Source organism: Scomber japonicus, chromosome 9, assembly GCF_027409825.1.
Source record: "Scomber japonicus isolate fScoJap1 chromosome 9, fScoJap1.pri, whole genome shotgun sequence".
In the NCBI taxonomy this organism is placed as follows: Eukaryota; Metazoa; Chordata; class Actinopteri; order Scombriformes; family Scombridae; genus Scomber; species Scomber japonicus.
This window is the reverse complement of record NC_070586.1, coordinates 25,076,360-25,093,689: the sequence shown is the minus strand read 5'-3', so window position 1 is coordinate 25,093,689 and position 17,330 is coordinate 25,076,360. Positions and strand designations below refer to the sequence as shown.

The 17,330-nt window shown below is 40.6% G+C and overlaps 2 protein-coding genes across 2 annotated transcripts; one reads left to right on the top strand and one right to left on the bottom strand.

Moving 5' to 3' along the window:
- Positions 1-536: 536 nt before the first annotated feature.
- On the bottom strand, positions 537-16,487 carry nol6 (nucleolar protein 6 (RNA-associated)). Its single transcript, XM_053324973.1, has 26 exons — positions 16,366-16,487; positions 15,375-15,587; positions 15,157-15,273; positions 14,880-15,059; positions 14,568-14,736; positions 14,335-14,472; positions 14,000-14,163; positions 13,765-13,885; positions 13,581-13,639; positions 13,371-13,472; positions 13,170-13,285; positions 12,745-12,922; positions 12,240-12,362; positions 11,572-11,720; positions 8,407-8,482; positions 7,397-7,537; positions 7,073-7,190; positions 5,936-6,090; positions 5,589-5,752; positions 5,267-5,419; positions 5,043-5,140; positions 4,753-4,877; positions 2,317-2,406; positions 1,998-2,198; positions 944-1,045; positions 537-813 (listed from the first exon to the last, which is right to left on the bottom strand). Exons 1-26 carry the CDS (start codon positions 16,390-16,392, stop codon positions 664-666), a joined length of 3,429 nt encoding a protein of 1,142 aa, XP_053180948.1. The 5' UTR covers positions 16,393-16,487; the 3' UTR covers positions 537-663.
- Positions 3,844-4,530, top strand: LOC128364449 (cocaine- and amphetamine-regulated transcript protein-like). The gene is made up of 3 exons (XM_053324974.1): positions 3,844-4,005; positions 4,174-4,257; positions 4,423-4,530. The coding sequence occupies exons 1-3, from the start codon at positions 3,859-3,861 to the stop codon at positions 4,528-4,530; spliced, it is 339 nt and encodes a 112-aa protein (XP_053180949.1). The 5' UTR covers positions 3,844-3,858.
- Positions 16,488-17,330: the final 843 nt, after the last annotated feature.

Sequence of the window (17,330 nt, the reverse complement as noted above, 5' to 3'; positions counted from 1 at the left end):
TGAGGGAGACCAGTGCCCACAGACATGGTGGCACCTAAAGAGACTGCCCATATGACCTATGCCTTTAGCCGGCCCTGTCGTTATGCACAGAGTGCTATGCTGCATTAAATCTGGGCATCAAACAAACAACCCATTCCCAACAAACAACCATGGCAACCTCAGTGTCCAGCCCTGAAAGATTTTCCAGTATTCAACTATGCAAAACTAATCTAGAGCAGCAACTGAGTTAATTTTCCCATCAATTAATTTGCTGCTTGTGGTCTTGATTGATCATTTATATAAAATATCAGAATGATACCGTCACAAGCTGTGGAATGTTCAAATTGCAGGAACTAGTGAATTCTTGTCATTCTTATCAAACAAGTGAATGGTTTTGTTTCCTGTGAATGGTTTCCTTTTTCACATTTTGAAATTGAAGGCACAGAGGTCAAATATAAATCCAAAGAGTAATGTCTTTATTAAGACAGTACAGCATTACAAAACAAACACAATAACATTGTTAAGATGTTCACAATTCATGTTTCCATTAGTCTGTGTTGATAAGTCAGTCAGAAATAAAACAAAAAAAAGGTACACCTTTGTTTTGTTAACCCAAGTGGAAATGTCAAATACTAAAATACAATGTATATATTGAAAGAGGCAAGTGTGCTCACATCTGTGTTATTAGACCGACCATCTTTCAGTCCTGGCCTCCAAAGATTTTACCAAACCTTTTCCAATCACCTGGAAGTCCTCCAATATTGCTTCAACATTGGGAACAGTTGTTGCTTCATCCCCAGTCACCTTGACATTTCGTGCAGACACTTGAGACGTCTGTGTGAGGAAGGAAACATGGTACAGTATGTCAGTGTGGTGTTTGTTAAAATGTGGGTGAAATGACAAAGAAGCTTAACACAACAGACCAAGCTGTTGCTTTCAAGGACGTGATTAAAGTAGGTCTCACCTTGAAGGGCACTGGAGAGAAGGCGTTTGGCTTCCACAAAACAGCAATCACTGTTCCACCATAAGGGTCACAGAAGAAGAGAGCCAGGTCTCCAAACGCATCCTGAAAATAAATGAAGTGGAACAGAAATTCATTATACAAGGTAAAAGAAACTATTTTTGTTTAGGACTATAGAGCCAAAAGTTAAAACTGTTAAATTAGAAATGACTTCAATGGCAATTTATTCGAAGTAAAAAGGACTGTCAGAAAACTGCATTAATTGATTGTTAAAGTTAATTTACTCAGAACGTTGTGAAAGGAAGGACTTGGAAATGGGAAAGATGAGCCGTTATGGTTTGTTTTGAGTTTGGTCTGGAAAATACAGTGCTGTTCTTGCCCATTCCATACAGTTTTAAAAAGATATTTTAAAAGACAAAGATAATAGACTATAGGGTGAACAAAGCAAAATATGTCAAAATACTTAAAGACAGTGTACGTGCTTATTAGAATTGGAAAGCTTACCAAAAAAAAAAAAAAAAAAATTAGCTCTTGATCAACCTTTTCAACACATAATCGCTAGGTGTGGGTTTTTGTGTATAAAGGGCATGGAACTAACATGTACCAGCAGCATGGTGTAGCTCTCCTTCTCTCACTGTATCAATGAGAGATACAAAGAGAGGGAGGAGAAAGACAAAGGGAGGTCCCATTACTACAAGTCAAGACACAGGCTGAGAAACATCCTTAAATGGGTCATGAGGAGCGAGAGCAAAGAGCTTAGACAGAATAAAGTTCACTGCTTAAGCAGAAAAGGACAAAAATGTCAACATTGTTTCTTCGCAGTAAAAATCTGACTTTGATGATTTTGGTGCTTTATCTGCTGTAGAACAATGTTAGTACAGCTGAGATTTTCTAGGCATTTTCAGGAATCATGTAGATACACTTCAGGTCTGAGCAGCCCTGCTGTGACTTGCATGCATAAATCCTGCTACACTACTTTTCCTGTGTTAACAAGGCATGGTATTAACGCCACATCTGTATTTAAATTTCAACTTTGCTCCTGACAGTAAGGACTCACCCTGAGCTCTGCCAGGTAGAGGGAAACAGGGTTGTAGTCGATGACAGGTAGTGACCCTCCAGACTGAGCTACATTGCCAGTCATGATACCCCTGCTGAAGGTGACAGCAGGAGGGTCCACTGCCTGGCTTAGCAGGGGTACCTGTTTGGGGTTCAGGTGGATCAGCACATCATAGGCATCCAGAGGAGGACGCATGAGTACCTGCACAAACACATAATTAAATAACAAACATATCATGTCATATTTTATTCAGAATTATTCAATTAATGGGTGATCATGAAGGCAATGAAGCAGGGGATATAAGAGAGCTTTTACCAACCCTGACATCCTGTATCTGGCCACCATCCATCAGCTGATGTTCCAGCACTTTAAGACTCTCTGCAGCCACCATCACTGCACGTTGCAGCATCTTAAGAAACACAAAAAACATTTAACATTTGATGATCAAACAAAGAAGCAAACAAAGTGCTATTAATTAGCACTGGAATATAATCCATTTCCCCGAATAAATAAATTATTATTATTATTATTATTATAATTATAATAATTATTATTATAATAATTCTTATAATAATAATAATTATTATTATTATAATAATTATATTAAATTAGTTCGGGTGTGTTACAATGTAACGCATTACTGTAATCACATTCATGTTTTGAGTAATGACCCCAACACTGAATTTGACAGACAACTACTGTCATACTAAGGCAATAACAAAATCTCCACAAATTGCTGAAAGCATTACAGGAGCTGCTTATTTACTGTATTTGTTTTAATCGCTTGCTGTAATGTGCTTACAATGTAAGTAAAGAGGGACTAAATCCTTGTTTTGAGTGAAAATGTATGTATATGTAGCTAAAGAAAATATGAGGCTTCAGCTGTTTGAATTAGTCAAATGAAGCAGATAATATTTTTAGCAAAAAAAAAATCCCTGTGTCTCAACGGACAGGATTTTCTGTAACAAAAAGAGGGAATTTGGTGTGAAAAAGATTAACTTTGAAAGACTCAGTTTAATCATTTGGACGGCCTCATGAGCTTCAAATAAACTTAAATACATTTTTGTATGCAACATTTTGTACATTATGGATTAGGGATTTCTTGATGAACCGTAGGAAGTATGAACATGATGAATGATTACATCAAGAAAACCATGTGTTTGTGTTCATTTGGGTGCCAGATTTATTTTTGGAAAGACTTGAAAAACTCAGTGAACCTAACCTTTAAAAGGTTAAAATAACTCTTTGTGATGGATACTTCATGGATACTTTCTTTCAAGTACAATAGCTGTCTTTGCTTTTTTGGCTACTACTAGACAGGTGGACCAGATTAAACCCATGTTCATTCATCTGGAAAATGTAGCCAGTTATGATGTGCATGTTACTGAAATCATAGACATATAGGCATTTATAGTGATAGAAAGCATCTAATGTATACAGAAAGAAACTCAAATCAATACTCATTTGTTAAGTTTGTTCACCTCATCACAATCTGCACCCTGGTGGTCATTCAGAGGCATTGAGACAACTACAAACACACTGGACCACACTGTCTGCTCCTATGATGGTTATTTACATTTTTCATTCTTTTGCAAGTTGTGGGGGTGGGCATGTCAATTCGACAATAGGCCCCCCAAGTAACAAGATGAAGTCAAATTAAGTAAAAGTAAAATTAATTAAAATGTTGTAGTTAGGCATGATGAATTAAGCCCATGATGACGTCTCTGTCAGGACGTCACACAGCACAGAGTTCCTGCCACCATTATAAAAGGAGGATGCTGAGGGAGGCTCAGTGTTAATGTTGGGCTTCTAAGGGGAGTGAGGTGGAGCATAGGAAGCTTATCTGGGTCAGCTACGCACCATGGGGAACTGGTTTGTGTACCTTTTCTGTACACTACTGTGTGCTACTGGGAACTTTAACAGCTATGGTCTCGTCCAAACAGAGGAATACAAAGCTAAATATTTAACTTATTTCACTACGACAGAGGACAGCAATGAAAAGCAGCTGGTGAGCATCACCCAATGATCTCCCAAAAACATTGCTAACACTTTTAGGTTAAGTTTGGAAGTTTGTTGTTAAATGTATCCATGCAAACATTCTTGTCAGAAATGTGCAGAATGTTCCATGTTATTTTTATGCTTGTTTAAGTAATAAAGAACATTCCTATATTTCCAGATCAATGATTTACACCAGGTTTTGGAACGACTTCAGAACAATCAATACGCAGCTCTCCGAAAAAAGCACGGCTATCTTCCTATGGTATGTAATGCCAGTCCATCTGGAAATATCTCCATTTCTGAAATCAGTCCAGTCAATGTGTTTCATGCAATACATTTAATATGTTTTCTAGACATTTACGGTTCACATATGAAATGTAAATTATTAATCAATATCATACTTTAAAATGGTTCCATATTTTCTCAGTGTGATCCAGGAGACCAGTGTGCACTAAGGAAAGGCTCTAGGATCGGGAAACTGTGTGACTGCTCTCTACCAAGAACGTGCAATTCTTTTCTACATCGTTGTTTATGATTCTCTTGGTTTATTTATAACAACGTATGATGTATGAAAAACAACTTATAAGCTTGTGATCTAGTTTGATTATGAAGTTCTCACATTTTTCATTTTGTATTTTTAGCCTGCATATTGAAAAACTGTAATATTCAACATTTTTACAATTCAGTATTAAGCTCTAAACCATTAAATGTTTTGTTGTGTGTGTTGGGGTACTTGTTCATTTGTTTTTCTACTGACCTGTACACTAGGAGCTTGCTTGGTCCACATAGACAGTTTTTTGTCTTTAGGCGTAGCTATAAACATGACAGGCAGAGACTCCCTGGAGGCCATGAAGTCATTCTTGATCTCTGTGTAGTCTGGGGCTGCACGTGACAGAGGGGTGAATAACAATCAGGCTTGGCATAGAAAAAGGGGGACGCATACAAGCAGGATGTTGAAGTATGTCAGGGGTGTAAACAGAAAGAGGTCAGGAGAGATTTGTTTGTGTGACACAGGGGGGGGAAAGGAATGTGTGTGAGAGTGCTTGCCTGTGAGCTGGTTGTTGAGGTTGACTATCAGCGGGTTGTTCCTCCAGTCAAAGGAGGAGAGCAGATGAAGGAAACGAAGGAAGCCCACCTGAGGAGAACTGAGGAAGACAGAAGTAAATTCACATGACCTACTGAAGGAACAAATAGGAGGGGGAAATAAATGTACATCTATAAATAAAACGAATGGGGTGGACGGATTATTAAAAAGTAGAAGCGGAAGTTACCCAGGAGGAGTAAATGGTGCAGGCTGCAAGAAGAGCGACGCCACCAGCAGGTCTGCTGTGTCCTCTGTGATGTCTTCGCTGAAGAGCTGAGCCCCCAGCCAGCGTTTAGCCAGGCGACACACTGCCCCGAAACATGGGTACTGCTGCTGGAGCCTACCAACAATAAGATGACGTGTATTAGATTGACGGAAGCTGGGACAAACAAAATCATTCAAAATGAAAGAAAAGAAAGGAGGAGAATCAAAGAAAATCCCAAAAACAGAACAAAAAACAAAAAACGCCCTGCTTTCTCACATAAACAAATTCAAGTTTTTAATTTTACCCATGCAATGTGCTGGTTAGTAGAGGCCTGTGTATGGTGGCCATCTCCAGGGTCTGAGCCTCCTCGTTGTCCCTTAGAACCAGCAACCCCTGTGCAGTCACACTCTCCCTCAGTACCTGGGGCTCACGATGGTATGCCACCTGGATGCGGAACACCAAGCCATCCTGGATTCATAGACAAAGAGAAATAAACACAGCTCAAAATTATCAATACCAGCTTCAATGAAAAACAACTTGCCTGGACATGGTCTAGGTCTAAACATATAATTAGATAACAAAAACCTGTTTACGTAACCTTTATCACAGTACAGTTCGCAGGTATGTGGGATACAGGTACATATAATATACCTTCCAGATGTCAAGGTGTGCGGGGTTGGCCTTGTACGTATAATTATGGTGCTTCTTGAGTAACTCTCCCAGGCGGATGTGGAAGGCGGCTCGGATGTGGCGGATGGCGAGGCGGTCGTGAGGCCACTTTCCACTCCCCTCCATGTGACAGATCACTGCAAGAGTTGGTTGTCAATTAAGCAGGATTAAACATGAGGGCTTGTACAGCTAAATGTCAGTGGTAATTATCCTGCTTTTGAATACATGGGTTATAATTCAGTTACTTGAGTCAGGCTATTTGGACAGTCATCCCAGATTAGCAGGTAAAAATTACAAGTAAAACAGGGAGCCCACATGTAGCCACACAAAGGACAGGAGCATCAAGTCAAATTATCTTTCAGTGAGAGGTCAAATCTTTCCATAGAACACTCTGTAATAAAGCTGAGCAGTATGGCCTACAATTAATATTGCAATATTTCTGGTTATATCGAGATATGCAATATGTATTTTGATATTTTGAAATCTTCTCTAATCTACTAAAATACTGAACTACTTCACCATAGTTATAGTATGTCTGTGAGAGCTTAAAAAATGTGACGGTTTGTAATAGATGTTCATGGTGTAGCCATTTTTTTAGTTCCCAGTAGTTTCACACCTGGGTGAAATGGTGGCAGCTTTCTTGGGAATCAATTCTTCTTCGCTCCTTTAAAACAGCAGCCTACACATCAAGATGCTTTGTGCAGCCACTGGCAACTACTGTTTTAGAACAGCAAAGAAGAATTGATGTCTGGTAAATAGTGTAATATTAGCCGTTAAGAAATGTAACTAGTAGTGTACTTACTATAGTTTGGCAATACTTTAGACTGGAAAGTCCGGCCAGTAAAAAGGCAACTTGTGCAGTATGCAAGGCTTTAGTTTCAATGGGGTGGAACGTTTGTTGTCAATTTCAACTCAAGCAATGTTATAAAGCATTTGAAGATGAATCATGCAAAAGATAGAAATTATATCACATCCATACAGGGTTAGTAATATATATCTTTTTTAATTTTTTATGCAATAGTATCGGATTGGTCAGATTGGCCAATATGCAAATTCAGGTATTGGTATTGGGAATGGAAAAAAAGAAGTTATCAGAGCCTCTCTAGATGAAGCACTAACCTGTGATGGGAGTGACGTAAGCAGGGCAGGGTTTGCCTTCCTTTGGCATCAATGCCCGGGAAAACCTTTCTTTGTCAAAGAAGGAATAGTCCATCTTCAGCGGCTGAGGGGGAAAAACCTGCAAAGCACAGTTTAGAAAAATATCACAACTGTCATATATCATAAAGCTAAATTCATCATCCCATTAACTACAATAATCACAGCAATCAATAACTGAACAAATATTAACTGCTGTTTGAATGCTATTATGTTTAAAATGATGATTTAAATAAAATATAAATAACAATTACTACCACTATCTACTACATGAATTAGGGGGTTTACCTGTGTGTATCTGAGTGCAGGGTGGGCTCCTTGCACTGATGTGATGGAGAGAGGCAGACCTTCCAGCTGCCAAAGTTTCCTGCTCAGGTCATCATAGGACTGAATCACCATTAAACTCTCCTCCTCTCCAGTACTAGGCACCTAGAGAGCAAGAAACATCAGTTACATGCTGATTTTTTCTGGTGAAACAGCAACAGTGACACCCCCTTCTGGTGGTCAACATCCTTTTTTGACTGAGCAACAAGCAATAATATTTTTACAACAATCCAGGGTATACAGGAGCATAAAATAAAATGAATTATGCTACATATTCAATATCTATTACAACAGGAATGGATTAAATAAAAATCTATTAAAATTGTACAAAATACTAAACAGACATTAAATTATTTTAGTTTAGACTTTGTTTTAAATTAATCAAATCTTCGGTACTCCAGCTCAAAAGACTAAATACACATTCTCTGATCAGACTGACTGATGGAGGTCCAGGTTTTAAGAAGAAAATGCATTTCAATTTTAAAATCATGCACCTTGATGATCTAGACTAGAGGAGCATAACTGAGCCGAGAGAGAAATACTTGTCAAGGGTAATGGCTTTGACCAGAAAATGGCTCAAGAAAGACATACCATCCATAAATGAGTGTATAGATTTAGTTTACAATATATACACTATGGAGAGACTTACATTTAAACTAAACTGAACTGAAACTGATGTTTAAAGCTGGTCAAAATGCCTTACTCATGTGTCAACTATAAAACCTGGTTTTGTATAACAGTTATATACTGCTTTAATGGTTTATCTACGAATTGAAACATGCACATACATTGATTAGACATGTGCATGTCTGTGTTTACATGTTGTTCATTTTACTTTATTTTTCTCTAAAGTGTGTGTTTTGAGTCTGCTTTACACAAAAGGGTGTTCTTTGAAGGAAACATTTATAATGATAATAATAATAATAATAATAATAATGTAATTCAAAATTAAAAAGCACAGATTTGGCATTTACCTCACGTCCTACTTTGATGACGTCATCCATCTTCGCCCCCACATATCGCACACAGGATTCGGGGATATCTGCATGCCTGGTGGAAAAATGATAAATATATTATAGCGAATATATATATTATACTTTTTAAGAGGGGGAGGGAGGGGGGCTTTGGTTTATCAACAACCAACATGCACGTCACTTTATGCTGGGGCACATGCTAGTCCCAGACCCTGAGACACCTTTGTGTCATGACAATCAGCGCTAACGTTAGCTGCCTTGCTAACTATAACAAGACTCGGCTCCGACGTCTGTCCAGCAGCAGAAAACATGAAACGTACGGGGAGGAGACGGAGCTCCGTGTGGGACTGCTTCGAACAAGTGGGCAACTTTGTCCGCTGCATGAAATGTGACGCCACGCTGAAGTACTGCGGCGGAGCCACCAGCTCCATGATGAACCACATGAGCAGGTACCACCCGTCCACTGCACCGCTGGAGGAAGACGAGAAGCCGGTGATCTGCACTGTGCAGTGCGTCGACGAAGAGAGCCCCGTTAGCTCGGACACCATGCAGGTTGCTGTCATGCCAAATGTAAATATCAATCCCAACCCTCCTGAAAGAGACTACGGGGAGAGGAAGCGCTTAAAGCGGAGCTCTGTTTGGGACATTTTCATCAAAGTGGACGACGAAGTTCACTGCACGATGTGTGACACCAAGCTGAAATACAGGAGTAGCACCACCAGCATGATGTACCACATTAAAAACAAGCATCCGGACACCATGCCTCATGATGGTGTGTCACCGGCAACACACGCAGAGGTGACTGAACTCATCTCCAGGATGATAGAAAAGGACATGCTTCCCATCAGCCTGGTTGATGGGGAGGGTTTTCGTGAGCTGCTGGCATACACTGTGCATAATTATAAGATGCCATCTGCTGGCGATGTTACACGACTTATTGAGGGCCATTTTCATGAGAAGGTGGAGGAGCTTGTAGTACAGCTGGGTAAAGTGGAGAAAGTGGCTCTCATTGCTGACTTCTGGACAGCTTTGCCCTTCCAGCGTTATATTACAGTTTCCTGTTCATTCATAACTGAGGACTGGCAGGGGAGGTCAGCTGTCCTGCAGACACACAAGCTATCAACAGACAGCCACACTACTGCAGCCAGCATTACAGAGAGGCTTATCCACACTGTGGAGACCTGGGGTGTTGCTGGGAGAGTGACAGCTTGTGTTCATAACAACACACAGGACATCTTAGGAGCCCACTCTTGTGCCCTTGCTAACTGGGACTATGCCACTTGCTTTGCTACAACGTTGCAGCGGGCAGTCAATGACGGGCTGAGTGATGATCTAGTCCGCATTATTGTTGCTGCGGGGAAACTAGTCAAGCATTTCCACCACAGCTTGCTGGCAAATGAGGCCTTGGAGCTGAAGCAAGTTCATATGTGCCTGCCACAGCACAAGCTTATCCAGTCGAGCAAAGCCAGATGGGATACTATCTGTGATATGTTTGAACGGCTCCTTGAGCAGCGGTGGGCGATTAAAGCTGTGCTTTCTGATCGCACAATCACCAACAGACAAGAAGCTCAGACCCTTGAGATTGAAGATGATTGCTGGCAAATTATTGAAAATTTCACACCTGTGCTTGCGACCCTCAAATGGGCAACAACAGTCATATCTGCTGAAACAGAGGTGTCCATTTCAAACATCTACCCAATCACATTCAGCCTCATTCAGACTCACCTTGTGCCAAAAGAGAGTGATGTGGAACAAGTCTCAGAGTTCAAGCTGAAAGTTCAGAAGTCACTTAGAAATAACATGGAGGTAGGCATAAACTAATGCTGAAAATCACTTTGTACTTCGAGTGAAATATATAAACAATCTGCATCCTATTAGCATGATTCTTAATCAGTGTTATTTCATTTTACTGTTTGCAGGTTGACTCTAATGACCTCGCTTCCAAGCCAGCTCTGATTGCCTCTATGCTCGACCCTCGTCATAAACATCTCAGCTTCCTGACACCAACGGGGAGACTGGCTGCAAAGGTTAAACTGCATGAATTGGTTTCAAGATTAGATGTGATAACCACCACTGTGGGCACGAAGGACGAACAGCAGGAGACGCTGATCACACCTGATATAAGTCAGGTGGCTAGGCCCTCACAAATGAAAAGTGACACTAAAAACACCATGATGTTGCTCCTCGGAGACAATTACAGTTCCTCCTATGCCACAGACTCCGAGGCTCAAGTAGATTACTACTTGAGAGACATTGCTCCATCACTGGATATTAACCCTCTTGACTGGTGGAGGGTAAATGGACCAAGATTTCCCAAACTGGCCACTTTGGCACGACACTATTTATGTGTACCTGGGGTATCGCTGCCGTCATTTTTGTCAGAGGCTGGACAAACATTTGCAACGATGCGTACAAGACTGAGCCCAGAGCATGTTGACATGATGATCTTTGTAAACAGAAATCCATAACTTGCTTACTAACTATACCAATAATAGACTACGGTTACTGTAGAGCAGTGGAGGGAAAAAGGCAACAGGTGCAAGTTGAATAGATGCCTTGGTTAGATCAGATAATAAAAGAGTCAAGGAACATATAATGGGACAATGCTAGATCTATTACTGAAATATTTTTACTGCTGTTGCTAAAAATGCCAAAAACTGAAAATGTCTCCCCTCAATAGCTATCGTCAGCATCACCAGAACTGCAAATACTTCACTGAAACTAAACTTAGTTCCAAACTTTGTATCATGACCTCACCTGATTCAATGGCCAACACTCCTTGCTTGAAGCAGTGGGCAGTGAGCCTACTATGTCAGCAATATATCAACAAATCCTTGGCACTCAACATCAAACACCAATCATAACCAAGCATCCTAGTGAAGGCTGCCAACAGTGTATCTAAGGTGCAGTCTTTCACATGGCCCATTCACATCATGACAGTTATGATTTGTTTATGGAGGTTTGGCACATACATTTAGAAAGATTTTAATTTCTTTAGAAATGTAATAACTGATTTTTCATTGTATGAAAGCAAGCTGAATATGTATACTATTAATACAGTTAGAGTTAGAAACTCTGTTAACATTGCCAAACTAACCACTGTATAATAACCAGTATTTTATGCATGTTCTGTCTCTGTATGGTATGCCCAGATAAAATACATACAGCTGTAGCAGGTGTGTGACGATCTGTTTGGGGACCAGTTGTTTCTGGTACATGCTCTGTCCATCCCACAGCACGGCCTCAGTGATGGCACCGTCCTGGAAGCGACGCAGCTCAGAGCGAGAACCCCACAGCTGACGAAACTCAGCCGCCTAACAGAAGAGCACAGCCGTTTGTTCAGTATGAATCAGTGCACAAACATGGTTAACACATGATTGAGGAACAAGTCTACACAACAGAAACGTACAGAAAAGTACAAATTCTACACTGTCTCATGTGGAAGGTTTGTCTCTTCTGCATGCTATAAGAAAAGCTTGAACGAGTGACAGTTGAGTCTAGAAGGGCTACATTGGGGTAGATTATTACAGCTGTTTTGCAACCTTTAAAAATAAAAGGTTTACACTAATTTTAGTAGTCAGAAATACAGTACTGTATGTAGTTCACAGAGCAATTCTATTGATATGAGAAAGAAGGTATGCATATGTAAATGTCCATTAATAAAGTAAAGTATACTGTTTAAGTATAGTCTTGCATTGAGAAGACACCTGTATAAATATTCCCTGCTTATCGCACTTGTAAATAGAGAACAGTAAAATGACCTTTACCTTTAACACTGTAAGAAAAACAGGCAATAAGCACTACACATGCACAGAGAAGAGACAGGATGTTACCTTGGGGCTGTCTGCAGGAGGCCCCCTTTCCAGGACAGAGGCTGCCAGCTCCAGCCTTAACATTAAGCCAAAGGAGAGAGGAGGTTGAGCTTTGTGCTTTGGGGCTTCACTCTCCACAGACCACTGTAATGAAACAAATAAGTTCACATTTTGTTAAGTGAAGAATTTGAAAATTGTTACGGTAGCAGTATTAGTGCTTTTTCAGTCAGGTCATGGTTAATAGCAGGCACTAATAACACACTTTTCAATGCAGATGTTTTGACTTGTCAAAGCAGGAAAAACTGAGTAGTAATTAAATACATAAACAATGGCTCCATGCCATTGACTCTCCCAGTAAGCCATGTCAGTGAGTGAAAAATAGAATGTAGTCATTACAAATAAAATAAAAAGTCCCTTTTCCTGCATTGACATGTCAATATGCCTTCTGTAAAACTGGAGTATCAGTGTCTACTTTATGCCAGCTGAGTGAGCCAAGCATGGGTGAATGTGATCCCATCTCACACACCTTAGGCTCAGGAGAAAGAGAGTGGGTGAGGAGGCTGATTCTTTGGCCAAATCCTCGCTGAAGCAGAGACAGGATAAAAGGCAGCGCAGTGTGGACGTAGTTTCCACTGTGGTCCATCAGCTCACTGAGGAGATTCATTTTCTTACAGCTGTACTGAAGCTTTGCTGGCTCACACAACCTGAGTAGGAGATGAAGAGGAAAAAGCTGAATAGATGGCAGCATGAAGATGAGAAAATCAAACTGAATGTCAAACAGTAGTACTCTAAAAGAAGAAATAAGTACTGTGATATCAGTTCCCTCTTTATTATCTGACACCAAAGGAACCTGTCTATGTTTGTAGGGAAGATCTCCAATTAAGCCGCCTATGTAGTTCACAAGCTGGAGCTGATGCAATTAGATTTCAGCTGATCAATAGGGACACATACTGAAAGACATGGTCGCTGGTCCTTATCATGGGTTTGGGGATCATGAGGAGGCTGTGAAACCCGTCCACTGTAGGGTCGTCCCAGAACTGCATCGACACAGACGCCTCATGCTGCAGCTGAGAAAGAAATCATACAATGTCAGAACCTGTTGCATAATCTCACTGTTGACCTAGTTTGAGCACGTTTATTTACAGCATATACCTGTTTGTAGGTACAAGCAGTCATATCAGCACACATATTGAGATGTCCGGAGGGATCGACGAACACGACTTGGAAGGCGTTGTGGAAGTCTGCCAGTGACGGCTGCAGGAAAGAAAGAAAAAAAAGAACAATAAGGATTAATTTAGGAGGTAAACCAAAGTGTGCATGAACTACCATTTACAGGTTTTAACTTTAAGCTTGATCACTCACAGCTGTAGAGTCAGGATCTCTGGCTAGGCTAATTCCATTCTCTGTCAGGTCTGTAGATGCTGAGATATAGAACAAGAGATGGATAAGTTGCAAGATATCCAAACAAACCACTTAAAGTACAACTGTAGTACATGTTAGTTATGTATCCCTTTATATAATGCTGTAGTATAGTGGATTTGTTTACCCAAGAAGTTCAAGCTGTTTCGAAGCAACTGATAGGCTGTCATGGTGTTACTGATTCTGTGTGTGGTCAGCAGAAATGCCAAAAGCATCGAAGCCAGAAAGCCATTAAAACAACCTGTGCCCTGTAAGAAATTGAGAGCAATACAGAGATAGAAGTGAGACAACAGTGTCAGATGAGTGATGAATAAATATAACGTTTAAAGAATAGACCAGGTGAGTCATTACAAGCCTCCTACCTGGTCAAGCTCTCTTTGATGGAGCCAGACTTTGAGCAAAGCCACCCCATCAGGAAAAGCTGAGCACTGAGAGCTGACTGCAGAAAGGAACTGGAGGTGAGCCCTGGGCAGAAGATCCCCCAGAACAGAGCTATTGTAATGTGGAGTAGGAGGTTCATCGCCCTCTGTGACACAAAGAAGGCAAAAAAATGAGAGTTAATGAGAGTATTATTTGAAAACTGTGAAAAAAAGTACACTCCTGCTTATGAAGACGACCACTGTGTGCAAAAATGTGAATGCAGATGATGGGGATGGATAATACTTGAGCAGCTAACCTCATAAATTAACAATCTTACCAGACGACTGTGAGGCCTGCAACCCAGTGTACCACTCTGTCCTGATGTTATTCCTCTGCGGGTGGAAACGACTGGGCTTGAAGAAACCAGGAGGTGGACAGGCATGAACACGTACAGTGAAGATGGAAGACTCTTTACCTGAAGGGATGAGACAGCACAACACATCCTGAATGTCACACGCAGAGCCCCCCAAAATACTGTTTGACACATGATGTCAGCTAAAAGTTAAATACCTGGAGGGGTCAGCAGGAGAACGGGCCGAAGTCGATTCCCATGGAGACAAGAATAGTGCATGGTTCCAATTTCAGAGGAGGATGTGAGATGCTGAGCCAGGCCTGCCAGGTAGAGAGCCCTTTTCCTGGGATACCTCTGGTTCAGGACGTCCTTCGGGTGGAGAATATCCTAGTAACAGAAACACAAGGAGACAGAGGTACTGTGAATGACTTTTTATATTGTCATATTGCATTCAGTACATGACTAACACTTTGCTCTCAAGGCTTCAAGTGATCTTAGTAAAATGAAAAAAACAGAAACAGATGACTCACAGCTGGGATTGTGACAGCCAGGTCCACCATGATGCGAGGTTTGGTGCATGTACCCAGGGGATAGCTGCCGATCAGGTCAACAGAAGCCGGAGGTGCCATGTGGAACTTACCCTTTGGTGATTTGGGAACCAGGAGGAAAGGGACCTTAACTGCACCAGACAGCCATGACAGGTCACTCACCTGAACACAAGGAGTGATGGAGCAGAAAAATGCAGTTAAAGGCTCGTGTGTGTAAACTTGTGCAGAGCAGAATGGATGAAGCAGAGCTATAAAGTACCTCAACTTCTGGGGATTGTGGCACAGTCTGGAGCAGCTTGGTGAGTATCTGAACGAAGGCATCGATTTGCTCTTTCCTGCGCTCGCTGAGGGCAACTTCTTTCAGCAGCTCTTCCATCTGTCATTGATGATAGATTATGAACAATTTAGACAACCCCATGAATTTTCCTTGTCACTTTCCTCTCTTTTGTGTTCATGTCAAGTAAGAGAGAGTTTTACCTGCATTTTCAGCAGGCTGCAATGAAACAGGCTCTCAGCCTCTTTCAACTGGTTCAGCTCCTCTGCTGTCGGAGGTCTGTACAGATCACTGCGGGACAGCTTCACTGGGTGATAGACCACCTCCTCCCCTTCATCCTCCTCAGGTTTGCTCCTTTTGGCTTTAGCAGGAGCTTTGTTTTCCTCCTCCTCATGAGAAGAGTCTGGCAGAATCATCTGTACAAAACACAACATGTCTTAGTTATCTTAAAGTACTTCTATAAAGCTGTATAACAAGAATGGGCGTTAGATGGGATAATTAATATTCAGCTCTGATGCTTGTAGCACAATTCACATTTTTCAGTCAATCTTAAAACAATGGTCACGTGCCCAAATTAACATTGAAACATGTTTTTCTTGCCATAATCATTCTTCCTGTTTATGCTGGCTAGTAGAAGATCTCTTCACAATGCCCTTACAATGTAAAATCTACAAAAAGCTCCTTCATGTATCTAAAAATTAATCTGAACCTTCAGACATCTAAATGAACCAAGTGGAAATCTTTAAACGTTGCGGCCTTTTTAGTGTCAAAGTCCCTCTTTTAGGTACAGTATTTCCACTGCAGCTCAACAAGAAGAGTGAACTTGGTACTAAAAAGATTGTAAATGTAGCAGATATCCACTTCATATGACTAACTGAGGTTGCTTATACGCTTCCATTTAAATGGATTTTGTATGGACAGAGTGAATTTTGCCCCCTATCACTTAGATTAGAAACACATTATAAGGGAGTCTTAATAACCAGTATGAACAGAAGGAATGATTGCAGCGAAGGAACCCTCTTTCAGTGGAACATTGCGACCCTATCTTTTATAGAAAATTATTGGTAAAGCATGGAAGCAGCCCTGCATAAACCTGAAAGTAACGTTAAAACCTCCGCGTGTTGTTAACATAGACTGGTTGTTAACCGGTAGTCAACGAGAGGGGGAAACCATATTACATTTTCTCAGTCTTACCTCTGCAGCTATCTGTGTGTTTTTCATGTCCGGTATGCTCCCAATGTCGTCTTCAAGCTGATATTGTCTTAATTATCATGTTTGTTTGAAAATAAATCAACACTGCTTCCCGTTCACTGCGGTCTCACATGTGCATAAGGGTCAGTCTAGCATGCTACTAGGCAAACTATTTCTCTGATTGGTCTAACAGCTTCGGCGGTGAATGCTGATTGGTTCGCTGCTCGTCGAGCGTCCCGTCGTCGACATCAAGATAGGTTGCATGAGCAGACTTGAAGGTGGTTCCCAACCTGGGGCTCAGGTCCCCACAAGGGGTCGCTTCCATTAATCAAATGGGTCCTGAAACGATATAAAAAAAAAAAATGATGGATAAAAAGTGTATTTTTTTGCAAGGTTTCTTCTTTTTGATTTATTTTTTATGAATATTGGTATTTTGCCTAATAATGCCTCTAAGAATTATTCAAATAAAACCAAATAAGTCTTCCTTCTAGAGCTGCGAGGTTAGACAAAATATTAATAAGCAACTTTATTGATAATTAAACAACCTTAACAATTGAACTCATTTTATAAGCAAGAAATGAACAAAATAAGCTGGTTTCAGTGTCCTAGATGTGATAATTTATTGTTTTTCTTTGTCAAACATGATGATAAACTGAATATATTTGAGTTTTGGACTGTGAGGCACATACCAGGTATTTGAAGATGTCACAATTGTGGATGTTTGTGAACCATGGCTCTTGAGCCACTGATGTGTCAGGATCTTCATATTTTAATGCGTTAAAATATAAAACAGACATGACCATGCTGTAAATAAATTGCCTTCAAAATCAAGTGTATAAATGTATTTTTTATTTGTATTAAAATGATCACAATTATGTTTTTAATTGCACTTTACAATCAAAATAACATCTTTGCAGCAGTAGTGTGCATGCATATAAAAAATGACGTCACAAAAAATGAATATAACG